Raw genomic sequence first — 18,246 nt, 5'->3', positions numbered from 1 at the left:
CTCACTCTGCAGTATCCACACAGGCTTCTTTGATGTTCCTCAGACACATTCTTGCCTCTGGCTCTGCACTTCCCATTCTCTTCATTTTTCACCCAGGAAACCTACTCCCTGTCACTCATCCTCTGCTCACAGGCGTCTTGTAGTCCACAGACATTCCTATTTGTAGAAGGGCAGACCCCATCCCTTCCACCCACTGTTCCGTGATGCCAACGGATTGGTGTTCACAGCCCTTTTCACCACTAGACATAGTTTCTATGTACTTTCCCCACTTCTTAAATTGTGATAAAATCCACAACACAGAATTTATCATCTTAACCACTCTGAGTTTACAGTTTAGTGGTATCAAATATATTCATAATGTCATGCAACCATCATCACTATCCATCTTCATAACTCTTCATCTAATAAAATTGAAACTCTGCATGTTTACTTTTGTTATATTTATGCCTCCCCCTTTCTGAGAGTAGAAACTTTAGGTCTTTGAAAGAAATAAAATTTCTGTGTCATGGATGATAATAGGGTCAACTGCAACTTACTGTCATCAATCTATGGGGAGACAAGGGAAAGCTTTAGGGACAATAATCCATTAACAAAATCTAAGTTAAATTAAGAAAGAGTAGAATTAACAAATATACAAAGGAATTACAGTAAAGCAGACAGGAGGCTTTATTTAGGCTAGGAACTGAGAAGAAGAAATTGTATCCTAATTAAAGAAGAGAAACAGTAGACACCTTAAATACCCTAGAGAGTAGAGAAGGTTCAAGGTAATCACAGCATGGCCAGGATTTAAGATGTACAGAAGTACAAGAGAATTTCAAATTAAAAAAAAAAATTTTTTTTTAATGTTTATTTAAACATTATCATTGTCTTTTTAAAAACTGAAATTCTCTTGGGGCACACCTAGGTGGCTCAGCCGGTTAAGCCTCCCACTTCGGCTCAGATCATGATCTCACAGTTCGAGGCCTGTGTCAGGCTCTGTGCTGACAGCTCAGAGCCTGGAGCCTGCTTTGGATTCTGTGTTTCCCTCTCTCTCTGCCCCTCCCCCACTGGCGCTCTGTCTCTCTCTCTCTCCCTCCCTCAAAAATAAAAAATAAAATAAACATAAAAAATTGTTTTAAAAAATAAAAAGACAATGAAACTGTAAAATATGTAATGTCAATTATACCTCAACAAAACCCTAGCAAATATTAAAAATAAATTTTTAATGAAAAAGATGATGGAAAAGGGTTTTCTTAGAGGGAAGATCATTCTAGTTTCTCACATAAGTGTGAACTCTAGGGAGTTGCCATGGAAAGAGGTAAGCTACAGCTGACACTTGAACAACACAGGAGTTGGGGTACCGACCCTCTGGGGCAGTCGAAAATATACATGCAACTTTGACTCCCCCAAAACACAACTAGTAATAGCCTATTGTTGATTGAAAGCCTTACTACCAACAGCCAGTTAGCACATATTTTGTATATGTATTATATACTGTATTCTTACAATAAAGTGAGCAGAGGAAAGAAAATGTTAAGGAAATCATAGAAGAGACAGTATATTTATAGTACTATACTGTATGGAAAAGAATCCGTGCATAAGTGGAGCCAGGCAATTCAAACCCATGTTGTTCAAGAGTCAACTGTATATAGATTAGACAATATTAAAGGAGATCTCAACTTGGGAATCTCCACAAAGAACAGGAACTTAACATTTTTTAATAAAGTAAGGTTTTAAGGCCTTTGAGACAGAGCAGAGAATAAAAAGAGAACCTTTGAGTAACCCCAGAGTGGGGAAAGAGAGAAGCAGATAGATGCATAAGAAGAGACCAGGTTGGGGTGCCTGGGTGGCTCAGTCAGTTATGTGTCTGATTCCTGATTTTGGCTCACATCATGATCTCATGGTCCTGAGATCAAGCCCTGCATTGAGCTCTGCACTGGGCATGGAGCCTGCTTGAAATTCTCTGTCTCTGTCTCTTTCTGCCCCTCCTCCATGTGTGCACTCCCTCAAAAAAAGAAGCAGCTTTAAAAAAGAGAGAGATGAGGTTACCGTGGAAGCAAAGCATCCAAGGGGGGGGGGGGGGGGTTGGATGTTTTGAAGGGAAATAAGTATTTCCCAATGGGGCAGGAAGGTGTATTAGAAGACAACAATGAATTCAAAGTTTTCTCTTAGCAAGACATGGAAGGAAGAATTTCATAAAGAGAGGTGAAAGGGACTCTGACAAGTGATGAAGTGGGAAGATGTGCAAATCTAAGCAAGAATAGTCCTAGGGTAAAAAATGTTGACATCTAAGAAAAGATAGATAGGGATTAGTTCCATGAAGAGATCAAGCAGTATGTTTTCCTCTAAATTCCTACAGCGAGAAAGAGTTCTCATCTGAGGAGAAAGATACATAGAAGTTCCAGTTCTGTAGCCCCAGACACCCTCACCACTATGATGCCTTCCTGAAATGACAAGAAAGTGATTTCCACAGCCTTCCCCTCCCCTCTCCCCCTCCCCCACTGCTGGTTTTCTCTCACCTGGATGGGTTTGACTTTGGACTTCATCTTTGAAAATCCATGGTGGTTCTTCTTGTTCCAATTCAGAGAGTGAATCTGGTTGGTGAGCTTGATACCCTGTATATGGGAAATGACAGAAGACTTATTAGGCTCATCAAACTGCCCTGGGCTCTGCAATGGTATGAGGGCGATACATGTTAGGGACTGCACAATTTGCATGTCGCAAATCAAAGGCTTTTCTCTGAGACAAGGAGAGCTTCTACCTTCACATCAGGGGCCAGGGAAGGGACTGAAAACCTACACTTCAGCACAGACACGCCACAGCCCTCAGAAGCTGACAGAGGAAAGGCCTCCGAGTGACAGGGAAGCTGTCCTCACCCAGTGACACCAGGTTCCTGTAGTTCTCCAGCATCACATTCCAGTACAGGTCCTTCTGTACTGGACACGCCACAGCCCTCAGAAGCTGACAGAGGAAAGGCCTCCGAGTGACAGGGAAGCTGTCCTCACCCAGTGACACCAGGTTCCTGTAGTTCTCCAGCATCACATTCCAGTACAGGTCCTTCTGGGCGGGGGCCAGGAGCTGCCACTCCTCCCACGTGAAGTCCACGGCCACATCCTCCAGTGTCAGCGATTCCTGTAACAAAACGGTCCTCTTTGGAAGTATTTCCCTTTTATTGAAATGGAAGGTGCGAGGTAATAGAAAATATATATATTGGGCTCTGTCCCTGGTTCCTGGCAGAGCTCCTAAAACCCCTATAATTTCCTAGGTGATAAGGGCCCTGGGAGCATCTTTTATTTTCTAATTGGTCTTTAACTCCAATTTCTCACAGCGTTCCTGAAACCGTTGTAAATTCCTAAGTGTTAAGAATAGTATGAATGTCTTTGTTCTGATGGGGCAACTGGCTGGGCTCCTGGATGCTGCTGGTCACCAGAAAGACCAAGCCATGATTAGAAGCTTGGAACTTTCAGACCAGTTAACTTTCCTTAATTCTCATATCTCTTGAGATATGGTATCTATTCTCTTGAGACCGGAGAGGGGCTGGAAAACAGTTAATGATCAATCATGCCTAGGTGAGGAAGCCTCCATAAAATCCCTAAAGTACAGGGTTTGGAGAGTTTCTGGGAGGATGGTGCCTGGAGAGGGGGTAGAGGCTCCATGCCCTTTCCCACACACCTCACCCTACACATCTCTCCCGCCCAGCTATTCACCTGTGTCCTTTATTACCTTTTCTAATAAACTGGTAAGTGTGTTTCCCAAGTTCTGTGAGCCACTCTAGCAAATTCATTGAAACTGAATTTGAACTGGAGGAGGGGTCGTGGAGAACTTCCAATTTGTAGCCAAATCAGACGGAAGTTGTGAGTAACCTGGGGACCTACTGTTTTTCAATTAACATCTGAGTAGGGGACAGTCTTGTGGGAGTGAGCCCTTAACCTGGAATCTGATGCTAACTCTAGGAAGTGCCAGAATTGATTTGAATTGTAGGCCACCCAGCTGGTGTCAGAGAATTGTTTGGGGGGGGGAGGGGGTCCCCATGCCTGGCATCAGAAGTGATGTGACTGGCAGTGATATGAGAGTTAAGGAGACACAAAGGAGGAAGGGCGAGGTTTTCCCTACTCAAAAGGAATGTGAAGGAAGTGGTTCTGCTCATTTTCACCTTGTAAGCTGTTTCTATTCTTATTTTTTTCAATTAATCACAAAAGAAGCAAAGTCATTAAAATATTCAGTCATTCTTTTATCCCACAAATCACAGATATCTGTGATATGCAGCCATTAAATCCTCTTGCTAACCTGAGATCATTTGCAATCTGTGTATTTCAGCACCTATTTGTCAGTCACTGTATGAAATGCTAGGGACATCAGGGTGACATAGTATGAGTTTATGCTCGTAAAAATGTCTTCACAGGTGTAAGCATTTGCCTAAATAGATTCACGTAGATATATGCACACACAGGCATGCACATATACACACACACACATAGATACACATAGGTAAATGCCAGAACACAGAACACACTACCAAGCATGTGTTAATGATGTACCAGAGATTGTGGGCCAAAGAATGTATGGAGGGGAACTTTATCACTATGTGTACTATATAATGAGCCTTTTACATTGAAAATGTATGGGGTGCCTGGGTGGTGCAGTCGGTTAAGCATCCGACTTCAGCCAGGTCACGATCTCGCGGTCTGTGAGTTCGAGCCCCGCGTCGGGCTCTGGGCTGATGGCTCAGAGCCTGGAGCCTGTTTCAGATTCTGTGTCTCCCTCTCTCTCTGCCCCTCCCCCATTCATGCTCTGTCTCTCTCTGTCCCAAAAATAAAATTAAAAACGTTGAAAAAAAGAAAAAAAAAATTAAAAAAAAAGAAAAAAGAAAATGTATCTGACTCTGTGGTTCTTCCTGACACCAAATACATGGTCTCTTCCAATACTAATTTTCCAAGTCTCTGATTCTCAGACACTGGGCGTCCTATAATTCAATCCTATCTGACACTATTCAGAGTCAGCATCAGACCTTAACCGGCTTAAGGGCTCACTCGCTTCTACAAGACTGCCTTCACTTCAGAGACCGGTCACAAGTACCAGGTCCCCATGTTAGCTGCACTTCTATGCAACGTGGCTATAAATTTAGGGGTTCCCACAACCTTCCCCTCTCAGGTGTGATTTTGCTAGAACTCACTCAGGAAAATATTGGACTTAAAATTACAGTTTATTATGGGGGCACCTGGGTGGCTCAGTTGGTTAAGTATTCTACTTCGGCTCAGGTCACGATCTCACGGTTTGTGAGTTCCAGCCCTGAATCGGGCTCTTTACTCTCAGTGCAGAGCCTGTTTCCTGTCTCCCTGTCTCTATCTCTCTACCCCTCTCTCAAAAATAAACAAACATTAAAAAGTTAGTTTATTATAAATCATACTATGAAGAGGTACTCAGGTGAGGTCCAAAGAGGTCCTGCGTGGAGGAGCCTCTGTCCCCAAGGAGTTGGGGTGCACTGTCCTCCTAGCAGGTGGATGGATCTGCCCACGTGGAAGCTCTCTGAACCCTGTCAAGTTTCTTTTTTTTTTTTTTTCAACGTTTATTTATTTTTGGGACAGAGAGAGACAGAGCATGAACCGGGGAGGGGCAGAGAGAGAGGGAGACACAGAATCTGAAACAGGCTCCAGGCTCTGAGCCATCAGCCCAGAGCCCGACGCAGGGCTCGAACTCACGGACCGCGAGATCGTGACCTGGCTGAAGTCGGACGCTTAACCGACTGCGCCACCCAGGCGCCCCAAGTTTCTATGGAGGTTCCGTTACACAGGCACGACTGATTAAATCACTGGTTACTGGTGACAGAACTCCAGCTGCAGCTCTTCTCCTGTCCCGAGTTCCAGGTGGAGCTGAAAGTTCCAGCCCTCTAATCAAAGCTTGGTCTTTTGGGGGACCGGCCCTCATCCTGAAGCTATCTAGGGGCTTACCTTGAGTCACCTCATTAGCATAAACTTAGATATGCTCAAAGGGGCTTGTCATGAAAACAAAAGACACTCCTGCCACTTAGGAGAAATAATGGGATATAGGAGCTCAGCCAGGAACCAGAGACAAAGAGCAAATACATATATATTTTTTATTATGCCACAATGAGTCATTTGTGTAATTAAAGGCAGTACAAAGGTGGAAGGTGACAACTCGATTTTGAACACAGAAGGCTCTGTGTTTTCTGAGATGAGCTGAAGTTCTAAGGCAACCCTGTGTAGATCTCAACAACCCGAGCCAGCACCAGATAAGAACTTGTAACTCCCTCTGGCCAAATCTGTACTCAAACACCAGTCCAGCGACCTGTTCACAGAGGGCCTCTGAAAGGTGTGCAAACCTTCCATTTTACTGGGCACTTCCAGTTCTACTCAAGGACAAATCCAGATGGAAGTAAGGCTGCGTATGGAAGTCATCGGGCTGTGGTCTCCTCAAAAACCAGTGTCTACTGAATTCTACTTGATCTACTCCCAAAGGGGACTCAGAATAATCAGGCAAGTAACAGACATGCTCGTACACTGATTAGAAGAAGGCTGCTGAGATCACACAGCCTACCAGGTCACCTCTGGAAAGAAACCATCAAAGAGAGTTCCTAACGCTTACGTGCCATGAAACGGTGACCTCTCCTGAGGAACTGATATGCTTTGTCCTGAGTCAAGGCATCTGATGTAACTTACCGTGATTTTCTGGCTGCAATGACTGTCAGAGATAGTAAGTAGGTACACACTGATGGTTGTACCAGCAGGATCCTGCAGATCCATACACCACAGTCCAGCACTAGTCATGCACGAACTCTAGGAACAACATGTTCCTGATCCCACTCTGCCCTAATTTTGAAGGGACATCTATTTCTCCCCAGAGCCCATTTTTCCCCATTTACACTTTTTATTTAGTCGAACTGATTTTTTCAGGCCTCCCCAAATCCATGAAAGACTCAACTTTTGAATACAACAAACCAAAAGTCACTTGGGCCTTCATCATTTTCTGCTGTTTCAGAAAATGCCCAGTAACAGGGATGTTAGTTCTTCTGGATCTGCCCTAATTTTCTGTTCAGAAATCTTGGTCTTAGGACAAGGATGTCCCATGAATGGCCGTATGCAACTCCAAGAACCCCTACTTGTCCTTTACTGGATCTCTCCTATTCCTGAGAATCCAGGACCTGTGGGGTGAAGGGCAAGTTCATTTTGGATGATCCATTCGCTCTGGGCCCAGACACTGACACTGCTGCTGTGCACCCACCTTAAGTCAAAGTCAGTATCTGTAACTTTCTCTTTACTTGGTGCCCCCAAAGGCTTTCTAACCCAGGCAAATAAAACATAACATCTGAATGTGGGGGAGGCATGCCTTTCTTCTGTGAAGCAGAAGTGGCCTGAATGAGGGGTGCCTAGATGGCTTAGTCATTTAAGTGTCTGACTCTTCATCATGGCTCAGGTCATGACCTCACAGTTTGTGAGATCAAGTCTGGCATCAGGCTGTGCAATGACACTGCAGACCCTGCCTGGGATGCTGTCTCTCAAAATAAATAAAAAAGCAGCAGCAGCATGAATGAGAAAGGGAAAGTGGGAAAAAGGACATACAGAAGGTTAGACTCTGGACATATAATCCCTTAAAATCCACATCCCCATTTGTACTTGGTTAAATGGTCCCCCCCCCAAAAAGCTGTATCCATGTATTAACCCCATGAACCTGTGAATGAGACTTCATGTGGAAAAAGAGTCTTTGCCGATGTAATTAAGGATCTTAAGAGAATCCAGGAGTATCCAGATGGACCCTACAACCAGGGAAGATGAGACCACGTGAACATGGAGGCAGAGTAGAGACAAGCTGCCACAAGCCAAGGAACACCTGGAGAATCTGTTAGAAAAAGGGAAGGAAGTGAATGGATGTTGGGCAGATGTGCTGGAAATACCCAAGACCACCCTCCAGGGTCAGTGATTAACTAGGACTGACAGACCTCAGCAAATTATTACCACAAAAGCATACAAAGCAAAATCAGCAAAGAGAAAAAGTCCCAATGGCAAAATCTGGAGGAAATCAGGTGCAAGCTCTCAAGAGTCCTGTCTCTGTGAAGTCACACAGGAAGCCTTTACCTCCCCCAGCAACAAGCTGTGATAACACACAATGTGTTAGCTTACTAGAGACATGGTGCTCACGGCTCTTACTGGGGGCTGTTCATGTAGGCACCCACTGCCTAGCACATGCCAAAATCCCAGATTCCCAGAGGAGAGCAGGTGTTGAGAATAAACCATACTGCTTGAAAGAACGGTTTAAGCACAGTGAGCCATTCAATAGGGAGTGATGGGAACCCTCCCCAAAACTAAGTTCCCAGATGCCAGGCAAGGGACCTGTAAGCAACCTTGTAAGAAGGCCTTTCTAAAAAGAGCTGTGTTAACTTTTCTGCAACAGCAAGTAACCAACTGTGTCTGCTACAATATATTAGCAGGTTAGAAAAGTCTTACAGTCACCAAAATTGATGCTGAGAAAAACATTCCATAAAAATACAAAACCTATTTCAAACTTGAGCCCTTAGTCGGTTAGGAATTCATTACTTCCACAGCATGAAGAACAAAACAAAACACTACCTGTAATTTTTTTTTAAATTTTTTTTTTCAACGTTTATTTATTTTTGGGACAGAGAGAGACAGAGCATGAACGGGGGAGGGGCAGAGAGAGAGGGAGACACAGAATCGGAAACTGGCTCCAGGCTCCGAGCCATCAGCCCAGAGCCTGACGTGGGGCTCGAACTCCCGGACCGCGAGATCGTGACCTGGCTGAAGTCGGACGCTTAACCGACTGCGCCACCCAGGCGCCCCTGTAATTTTTTTTATTAGCACCACGTTCTAACCAGCTGAGCTAACCGGCCACCCTACCTGTAATTTTCTTAATACATACAATATACTACCATTCTCATGTTTCTAAAACTCGCACAAAAGATTATGTATTGTTTGTAGATACATACACATCTAGTAAAAGCATGAAGACGTGTGATATAAAACAAGATAGCAGTTATTATAGGAAGGAAAGAAAGACTGCACCTCCACCCCCCTCCACTGCTTCAAGTCAGTCCCAAATCCAGTTGTGACTTATCTTTCTGACCAACTGGCTATAAATCAGGTTCCCATGACCTCCTCCTCGGGTGCAATTAAATTGAGAAAGTGGCTCACAGAAGTCAAACCTTTTACTTACTAGGTTACCAGCTTATTATAAGAGGCTGTCACTCGGGAACAGTCAGAAGAGACGCAGATGGCATGGGGAAAGGGTGTGGACCTTCCTTGCCCTCCTCCTGGTTCTCCACTCTCCCAGCTCCACACGTTCTCCAGGCCAGCAGCTCCCTGAACCGTGGCCATTTGGGGTTTTATGGAGGTTTTATGGAGGTTTTATTACATAGGCATGATTAACTCATTGGCCAGTGGTGACCGATTCCACCTACAGCTCCGGTCCCTCCCCAGAGGTTAGGGGGTGGCCTAAGAGTTTCAACCCTCCAATCACAAAGTTGGTTCCCCTGGCAACCAGCCCCCACCCACAGATGCTTAGCAAAAGTGGCCTCATTAATATAACAAAAGACACCTTAACCACTCTCACACTTGGAAAATCCCAAGGATTTTAGGAGCTCTTGCCAGGAACAGGGATGAAAACTATATATATATACATATATATATATACATATATACATATACATACATATATACATATATATACATATATACACACACATACATACATACATATACGTACACATATGTATATACGTATATGTGTATATATATATATATTTAGTTTATTTTGGGAGCAAGCGAACGAGAGAGACAGAGAGAGAGAGCGCTCGAGAGCAAGCTTGCGAGCAAGGGAGAGGGAGAGGGGGAGGGGGAGGGAGAGAGAAAAGAAGAGAGAGAATCCCAAGCAGGCTCCACACCCAGGGCAGAGCCGGACGCAGGGCTCATTCTCACCAATGGTGAGACCATGGCCTGAGCCAAAATCAAGAGAATAACTAAATATTTTAAATATTCAAAAGCAATCCAAATAGATGCAAGTATTTAATCATATTCTAGTCACAACATCACCCCTTCTTTTACCTGTTTATTAGTGTAGCCACTAAAACAATTTTTTCATAAGAATTTGTTTCATGGAGGGGCGCCTGGGTGGCGCAGTCGGTTAAGCGTCCGACTTCAGCCAGGTCACGATCTCACGGTCCATGAGTTCGAGCCCCGCGTCGGGCTCTGGGCTGATGGCTCAGAGCCTGGAGCCTGTTTCCGATTCTGTGTCTGCCTCTCTCTCTGCCCCTCCCCCGTTCATGCTCTGTCTCTCTCTGTCCCAAAAATAAATAAACGTTGAAAAAAAAATTAAAAAAAAAAAAAAAAAGAATTTGTTTCATGGAAATGTTTAGAATATGAAGTTAACTAAAAAGAGCAAATTATCCCAGTATTTCCAGAGTTTATCTGAATTGTGAAAATTAAGCAGAGGGACACCTCGGTGGCTCAGACGGTTAATGATCGACTCGGCTCAGGTCATGATCCCAGGGTTGTGTGATGGAGCCCCGAATAGGGCTCTGTGCTGAGCGTGGAGTCTACTTAAGATTCTCTCTCTCCCTCTGCCCCTCTCCCCAGCTTGCGCACTCTCTCTAAACGAAAGGGAAAGAAAAGAAAAGAGAAAAGACTTGAAATACATTTTTGATTAAAAATTATGTTTGGGAAATAGAATTTGGGAGGTTACAAATGTTGTTTTACTGGTGTCAGAATCTGAAAGCAAATATCCAAATAAACTTCCAGTGAAAACGGAAGTTTAGTTACAGTAAAGTCATTTTTAACAGAAGGCTTAGCAGTTTAGATTTGCTTAATCCTTGATCTCCCTAAAATTCTTATCTGTGGGGGCCTGAGGAGCCTTGCAAACCAGTCGGTGGAGAGGAAACTGAACAGCGCTTTCATCGACAGATACCCACTCCCCTCCAGTTCTCAATCCCGGAACGCCCCTGGCACAGTGACCCGCACAGACCCCAAACTCTGACCTCACGATCTCCACAGAGCCTGAATGCCCGACCACCGCAGTCCCCCGGGCCTGGCGGCAAAGGCATCGCAACCTCAGAGCCACGGACCTCCGTGGATCCTCTCCCCTCCTTAAGCTCTTCCGCCGAGACTCGCACGCTGATCTGGGTTCCCCCCGAGTCCACTGCGACCTCCGGCGGCCACGCCTCACCTCTGCGAACTCGCCCGTTCCCGGCCGCACACCCAGCTCTGGGGGCACCGGCTACGGCGGCCGGGGCGGGGGCGCGCGAGCGTCCCCACTTCCGGCGGCACCCTGGGCGCACGCGCGCTGCAAGGCGGTCTTTCGCCCCCGCGGTCTTTCCGCCGCTCACCTGGGGGGTTCCGGTCAGATTACTGGCGCCTACGTGTGTCCCTCCCATGGGGAAGCTCGCAAACAACGCTGCGCCCGCCCGAGAAATGGTCGGAAACGAGCGGGCTGTGAGCGCGGCCATGTTGGCGGAATGTCAGGGGTCTGTGGAGCCGGGAAGGGGGCGCGGGGGAAGGAAGGGTCCGCTCGGCTGGGATCTAAGTGGGCATCCCAGCCATGGAGGTTAGGCTTGGAAGGTGTGCTGGAGCGTCGCGATCTAAATTCCCAGCCAAGGTCGCCTTTTGTTCCGGGCCTGTTTGGAAAACACCAATTGTTGAAATCTGGAAGTATGGGCTATGAAATAACGGGATGTAAAAGCAGCTGTGACGCTATCGTAGCTTCAGCAATGCGGTGCGAATGGTTTTTGAAGAAATCACGCACCAGCATTCTTGATGGCAGTGTCATCAGGTCTTAAAGCCCGCTGCTTGCAGCTAACGTTACTGGAACCTCCGAGGATTCTGGAGCGTCTGCGTGCCGTTTTGCCGCTTTGGTGCGCGGGTCCGCGTTCTCTGCGCCCGCCTTACTTCTCTGCGCTGTAGGCCAGGCTGCCCCACGTGCAGCGGCTTTGAGCCCTGACAGAGACATATCAAGTGCTGCAAACTTTTCAGACAATATACATGGGTCAACCGTGACTTTGTGAAAATCTCCGAAAGCTGTTAAAACTACCCATTCCAATAGGAGCTGCTGTGAATTTTTTTTGAAAAGATCAAAGAAATCTGAGAATTGGCTCATGCACAAATTGGGCTGCTTCCAATTTAAAATGTAGTTTCTTTGGGGCGCCTGGCCGGCTGGCTGAGGACCATGCGACTTTTGATCCCGGGTTGGGAAGTTTGAGCCCCATGTTGGGTGTAGAGATTAAAATTTTTTTAAAAAGTATCTTGTGTTCATTGGCTATTGAGAGTTGTCTCCTCCGTGAATATTTGCCTATTGGTTTTTACTCTTGTCATTTTCTTACTGATTCGTGAGAGTTCTTTATATAATCTTAAGTTTTCATCCTTTTTCGGTTAAGCATTACAAAAAGATGATCTCAGTGCGCAGCTTGTTCTTACTGTTTTTGATGTATTTTAGATGGAATATCTAATTTTAATGTAGCTGAAATTTAACAATCTTTCCTGTTGTAGTTTCTACCTGTCTTTTAAAAGAAATCCTTCCCCTCATTAAGATCATAAAGATAGTCTCTTTTATTTTCTTCTAAAACTTTTAGGGTTCCACAGGTCAGCACCTTATGGGCAAAATCCAGCCCCCAGCCTGTTTGGCTTTGCCCTTAAGATTGGTTTTTAAATTATTTTTTGTAATTAAAAATTTTTTAATGTTTATTATTTTTGAGAGAGAGAGAGAGAGCGTGAGTGGGGCAAGGGCAGAGAGAGAGGGAGGGCGCCCCTGGTTTCTAAATTTTTCAAGGGTTAAATATATGGAGGTTGTATGTGGCCTGAAAATTCTAAAATACTGTCTGGCCCTGTGTCAAATCAGTTTGTTGTTTTTCAGTCTTAATACATGAAGCATTGATTTGTGTAGGGTGTCAAGTAGACACCTTAATTTACTTTTTCCATAGGATAACTAATTATCATTGGACTGTTTTAAAAATAACCACCATAAGGGGTTTGGCTAGCCTTTGTCCCAGGTTCCTAAGAGGTAATCTCTAAACCCTTAGAATTTCCTGAGTGATAGGGGTGTCTTTTTATACATGAAGGGCCCCCAAACCACAAGGTAGTTTCTGCTGAGGAGATGACTCACCTCAGGAGCTGGCCAGCCAGAAAAGCCAACCATGTGATTAGAAGATTGAGGCCTTGAGCCATACGATATCATTCTGACCTCCAGGAGGTAGTAGAGACTAGAGATTGAGTTTGACCCCAAATCGATCATGTCTGTGTAATAAAACCCAAATTAGACCTCTGGATAGGAAGCTCAGGGGAAATTCCCTGGTTGGCAATACTCTTTTCAGTATGTCATTTCTCAGTGCCCGGTGGGTGATGCATCTGGAAGGGTGATGGAAGATTTAGGTTTACAACCTTACAGACTTTTCTCTATGTGTCTCTTTTGGGTTGTTCTTATTTGTACCTTTATGCTATTATAAAACTAGAATAAGAATAGGACTTTTGGTGTTCTGTAAGTCTCTCTTTTTTTCAAGTTTATTTATTTTTGAGAGAGAGGGAATCCCAAGCAAATTCTGCACTATCAGCATGGAGCCCTACCGGAGACTCAAACTCATGAATCTTGAGATCATGACCTGAGCCAAAGTCAACAGTTGGTCGCTTAACCGCTTCACCGACTGAACCACCCAGGCACCCCTGTAAGTCTTTCTTATCTAAGGGTGGATATGGGAACTCCTAAATTTGTAGCCAATTGGTCAAAAGGTGAGAGTGGCCCTGGGAACCCCTGAACTTATAGCTGGTAGCTGAATTGAGGACAGTACCCTTAACCTTGATTTTAACTAACTCTGAATCATACCCCTTTTTGCACTGACTTGTAATGCCATCTCAGATATCCATATCCAATTTCCATGTGTATAGATCAATTTCTGAGCTGTCTTTTACAATTTGTAATCTGTCTCTATCCCTGTACTTGATACTGCAATATATTAATTACTATTCATTTAGAGTAAATCTTGTTTGTTATCAAGTAGAGCAAAACCCCCATCGTATTTCTCTGTTAGAATTGCTTGAAATATTTTTTGGCAGTTTGTCTCCTGTGAGAATTTTAGGACTGGCCTGTTAGGATTATAGAAACCCGATCGGGATGCTTTTTGGTTACACAATAGATAATAATACAAGGTCCTTGCATAGCATGTCAAGGAGATTGGACTTTTTTTTTAAGTCCATAGAGAGCTACAAATGAATTTATTTATTTATTTTAATGTTTATTTATTTATTTTGAGAGAGGGAGAGAGAGAATCCCAAGCAGGCTCCACACTGTCCGTGCAGAGCCCGAAGTGGGACTCAAATTCACGAACCATGAGATCCTGCCGTGAAGTGAAATCAAGAGTCAGACGCTTCACCAATTGAGCCACCCAGGCGCCCCAATGAATTTCTTAATAGGATTTCCAGACTGAGTGAGCGTGTTGCATTATGTTATAATAAAACCAACCCCAAAATATCTGTGGCTTAAAACAACAAAGATCAACTTCTCACTCGTATTGCATGTGCCTGTGGGTCACCTGGGACTTCTGCTCCACATCATCATTGTCCTCACTCGGGACCCCTGGATAGGACTCCTCCCTGGAATATTACTGGTTCCTAGGAGAGATGGAACCAGAAGATAGAAGAGTACAAACTGGCTAAGGCTTCTGCTGATTCGTCAACCAAGCCTACCTCATGGTGATATGTAACTTCAAATACGTGGAGAAGCACAGTTGTTCTGTGTGTGTCCCAAAGGAGAAAGACTTGTGAACGGCCAGCCCTAATGACTTTCACAGCCCTCTACAAGGACTGAAATAATGGGGGTATGAAAAATGAAAATGACAGAAAGAATGGAGATGCAATTGTGCATAGGACTGTAGGCCCTAGAAACTATAGCATTTAAATCAGAGGGTCTGATAGGTGTTGGAAACGTGTACTTAACACTGACAAAACCAGGGACCTCATGGCTAAATTGCTGGATTACAAGACAAGTCAGTGATTTTAAGAGCATTTTGCAACGTCTTCTAAAACCCATGTACACTGGGGGTAGCCTCAGTCACACAGGTGAGCCAACCTGGATATCCAGCTTAAGGAATGTAGGGCTAGTCAGTAATGTCAAGTGTATACCTCTGCCTTCTGCCTTCTGTTTTTTACAGCTTTCTGGGACCATGTGTTCCTTGCTTTTATCTTTCATTAAAAAAAAAAAAAAGAAAAAACTTCAGTCACATAAAAAATAAAATTCTTTAAAAAAATTTTTTTTAACATTTATTTATTATTGAGAGACAGAGAGATAGAGAGCATGAGCAGGGGAGGGGTAGAGAGAGGAGGAGACACAGAATCTGAAGTAGGCTCCAGGCTCTGAGCCATCAGCACAGAGCCCGACGCAGGGCTCGAACTTACGATCTGTGAGATCATGACCTGAGCCGAAGTTCGTCACCTAACCAACTGAGCCACCCAGGCGCCCCACAAATAAAATTCTTAATTCCCACTATCCAGCAACAATATATGCCTTCCATTCATCAAGATTATTTTTCTGATTGAGGAATTTTGAGATAAACCAGTGATCCTTGGGTTTATATAATCTGATGCTCAGTAGAGGGCAAGTCTTGATGTAAAAATACCAACAGGACCTGAATCCACATGGTAACAAGGGTCCACAAGGAGACCATCGCCAGATAAGTCCTGTACAGATATTTCTTCAACATGCCAGTTCTGAAAACCCACTGCCAATTTTAGGGCCGTTACCTGTTATGATAGGATGGGGAAGTAAACTCGGAGGGGCCCGTACCATGTTGTGAGAATAAATGCAAAGCTTTATTCTTTTTTAATATGGGCTTGACATGTTTTTGCACCAGCCCCCACAATGCTGACAGTCAGCACAAGGTGAAAAAGATAAAGATTCTGTAGCTCAAAGTAGTCTTCTGTCACTGTTACACTTCCCTTGCACCCCAGGCAAACCATGGCTAGTTGAGAGAGAAGCCATGGGGCCCGCAATTAGATCACTAGCTCCTAGTCTCACGTCATAGTGAAAGAATTGAGTCAAATGACATTGCCAATGGGTTTGTCAAGAAAGAGGTAGTTTATTTAACCTTCAATCTCACAGGATCCTGTAGATGCTGTAAATGTTTTGATGAAAGTCTAGGTTTGGAATTAAAATTTGAGAGAGAAGTGAGAGTAGTCTTTGCTGTACTTTGGTTGGTATCTGATAGCAGTTCCTTCCCTGCAAATACAGTTTGACTGACAGAGCGAGCAAGGATGAGCAATGAACCACATATTTTCCACCTTGGTAGTGAGTAGATTCTTCCCCTTTTAATATTTTGAACATGGCCAGGCAAAGTTGGGAAGCACTTATCCTGCTGACTTTCCTGTTGGAAAGTGGTTTGGGGTGGGAGCTCTGGAGGGTCAAGATGGTGAAGACTCTTGATTCACTGAAATGCTTGTGGGCTCACAGGTAAGAATCTTTGTCTTCAAGAGAATAGTGTTCTCCTCAACTTCCCAGGCTTTACACTCAAGACAATGGAGAGCTTCCAGTCATTCCAGAACAAATCCTTTGGGAATGCACACAGTAGAACAGTAGTATTTATTTTGCTAACCATAATGTCACATTGTAGTTGACATGCCATTATGACCCTTCACACCCTCAAGATTTGCAAACTTTCCCCATGTGCAAGACTAGCGGTGCCTGGGTTTGGGATAGAAAGTCTGTCAGCGTCCCTGGGATTAACGTGAGCCTTTCTTTTTTTTTTTTTTTTTTTTTTTAATTTTTTTAATGTTTATTTATTTTTGAGAGAGAGAGAGTGAGAGCAGGGGAGGGGCAGAGAGAGAGGGAGACACAGAATCCGAAGCAGGCTCCAGGCTCTGAGCTGTCAGCACAGAGCCCGATGTGGGGCTTGAACCCGCAAACCATGAGATCATGACCTGAGCCAAAGTCGGACGCTTAACCGACTGAGCCACCCAGGCGCCCCAAACATGAGCCTTTCTGACTTTTGTCTCATGCTGTACTGTACTGCTCAGGGTGGGCATTGCCACCTAGTCTACATCGCTTATTGAAAACAGAGGAAGAGGATCTACCCCCTTTACAAAGGCTGCTTCTGGTTGTGTGACCAGTGAGTATAAAAGACCCCTGAGTAAACTTGTACCTTGATTTCCCCGAAACTGAGACACTTCACATGTATGTTAGTGGCTTATGATTTAGAGACAGTGTGCTGTGACTGAAAAAGGTCCCTGGAATCTGTGCCCGCATGTTGCAGAGCACCTTGAGGTTTACCTGTTTTATTTTTTCTCAGGCTATGTGGTAGCATTTGTCTTTACTGGAGTCTTCTGTAAGTGTAAGTCATGGAGCTGTGGGAGTCCATTCAGTCACCTCAAACTGGGTACCTGCTGTAGTGGTACTTCCCCCATTTTAATGTAAAACAATGTGCTTGGAAAGGAAACCTACTTTAGTAAAATTAAGCTCATTTTGTCTTAGAGTTTAATTCCCATGAGGGGGTGCCTGGATGGCTCCACTCTGACTCTCGATTTTGGTTCGGGTCATGATCTCATGGTCAATGAAATTGATTGGGCTCCAGGCTCCGTGCTGACAGTGTGGAGCCTGCTTGGCTCTCTCCCTCGCTCTCTGCCCCTCCCCTGCTCTCTCTCCTTGAAAATAAACATTTTTTGGGGGCGCCTGGGGGGCGCAGTCGGTTGAGCGTCCGACTTCAGCCAGGTCACGATCTCGCGGTCCGTGAGTTGGAGCCCCGCGTCAGGCTCTGGGCTGATGGCTCAGAGCCTGGAGCCTGTTTCTGATTCTGTATCTCCCTCTCTCTCTGCCCCTCCCCTGTTCATGCTCTGTCTCTCTCTGTCCCAAAAATAAATAAACGTTGAAAAAAAAGAAAAAAGAAAATAAACATTTTTTTAAAAAGAAAATAATTTGTGAGACTTTCCAGCTACATTCTACGGAAGGATTAATAACACCTCTAAAGTTTCACTTACGCTCTTTCAAAGGGAAGCATAGCTTGTGTAGTATAGGGAAAATAGAAGCCTATTTTATTTATTATGGGAACAAGTTACATTGTCCAATCAAGCAATACCAGGACCAAAGCTAGTATTTATTTCTGTCTTTTAATATCAGGGACTATCTCGCAAACTGTTTAGAATTCACAGGGGTATACAATGTGTGAATACTTGGCATTTTCCAACCCTAAATATCTGATCAGTTTGGAAGATACAAAATTCTTTCTTAAAGATACTTCCATTGTATTGCATCCGATCTAAAATACCTTTGGTT

At 44.4% G+C, this 18,246-nt stretch overlaps 1 protein-coding gene across 3 annotated transcripts in view; it reads right to left on the bottom strand.

Moving 5' to 3' along the window:
* LOC122494776 (zinc finger protein 649-like) overlaps positions 1–18,246 on the bottom strand; it is a 38,945-nt gene that overhangs the window by 8,478 nt on the left and 12,221 nt on the right. Inside the window, exons 1-4 of one of the 3 annotated variants that reach the window (XM_043600215.1) lie at positions 11,170–11,308; positions 7,666–7,833; positions 2,985–3,111; positions 2,499–2,594 (exon numbers count right to left, since the gene is read on the bottom strand). In XM_043600215.1, the coding sequence (XP_043456150.1) occupies positions 2,499–2,594; positions 2,985–3,111; positions 7,666–7,683 (241 nt within the window). In that variant the 5' untranslated portion in view covers positions 7,684–7,833; positions 11,170–11,308. Of the gene's footprint in view, positions 1–2,498; positions 2,595–2,855; positions 2,943–2,984; positions 3,112–7,199; positions 7,207–7,665; positions 7,834–11,169; positions 11,309–18,246 lie in introns of those variants that run through there. The other 2 variants (XM_043600216.1, XM_043600217.1) reach the window with 2 other exon arrangements.

Source organism: Prionailurus bengalensis, chromosome E2 (genome assembly GCF_016509475.1).
Source record: "Prionailurus bengalensis isolate Pbe53 chromosome E2, Fcat_Pben_1.1_paternal_pri, whole genome shotgun sequence".
Lineage (NCBI taxonomy): Eukaryota > Metazoa > Chordata > Mammalia > Carnivora > Felidae > Prionailurus > Prionailurus bengalensis.
Note: the sequence above shows the minus strand (reverse complement) of the source record. Positions and strands in the feature narration are given on the sequence as shown.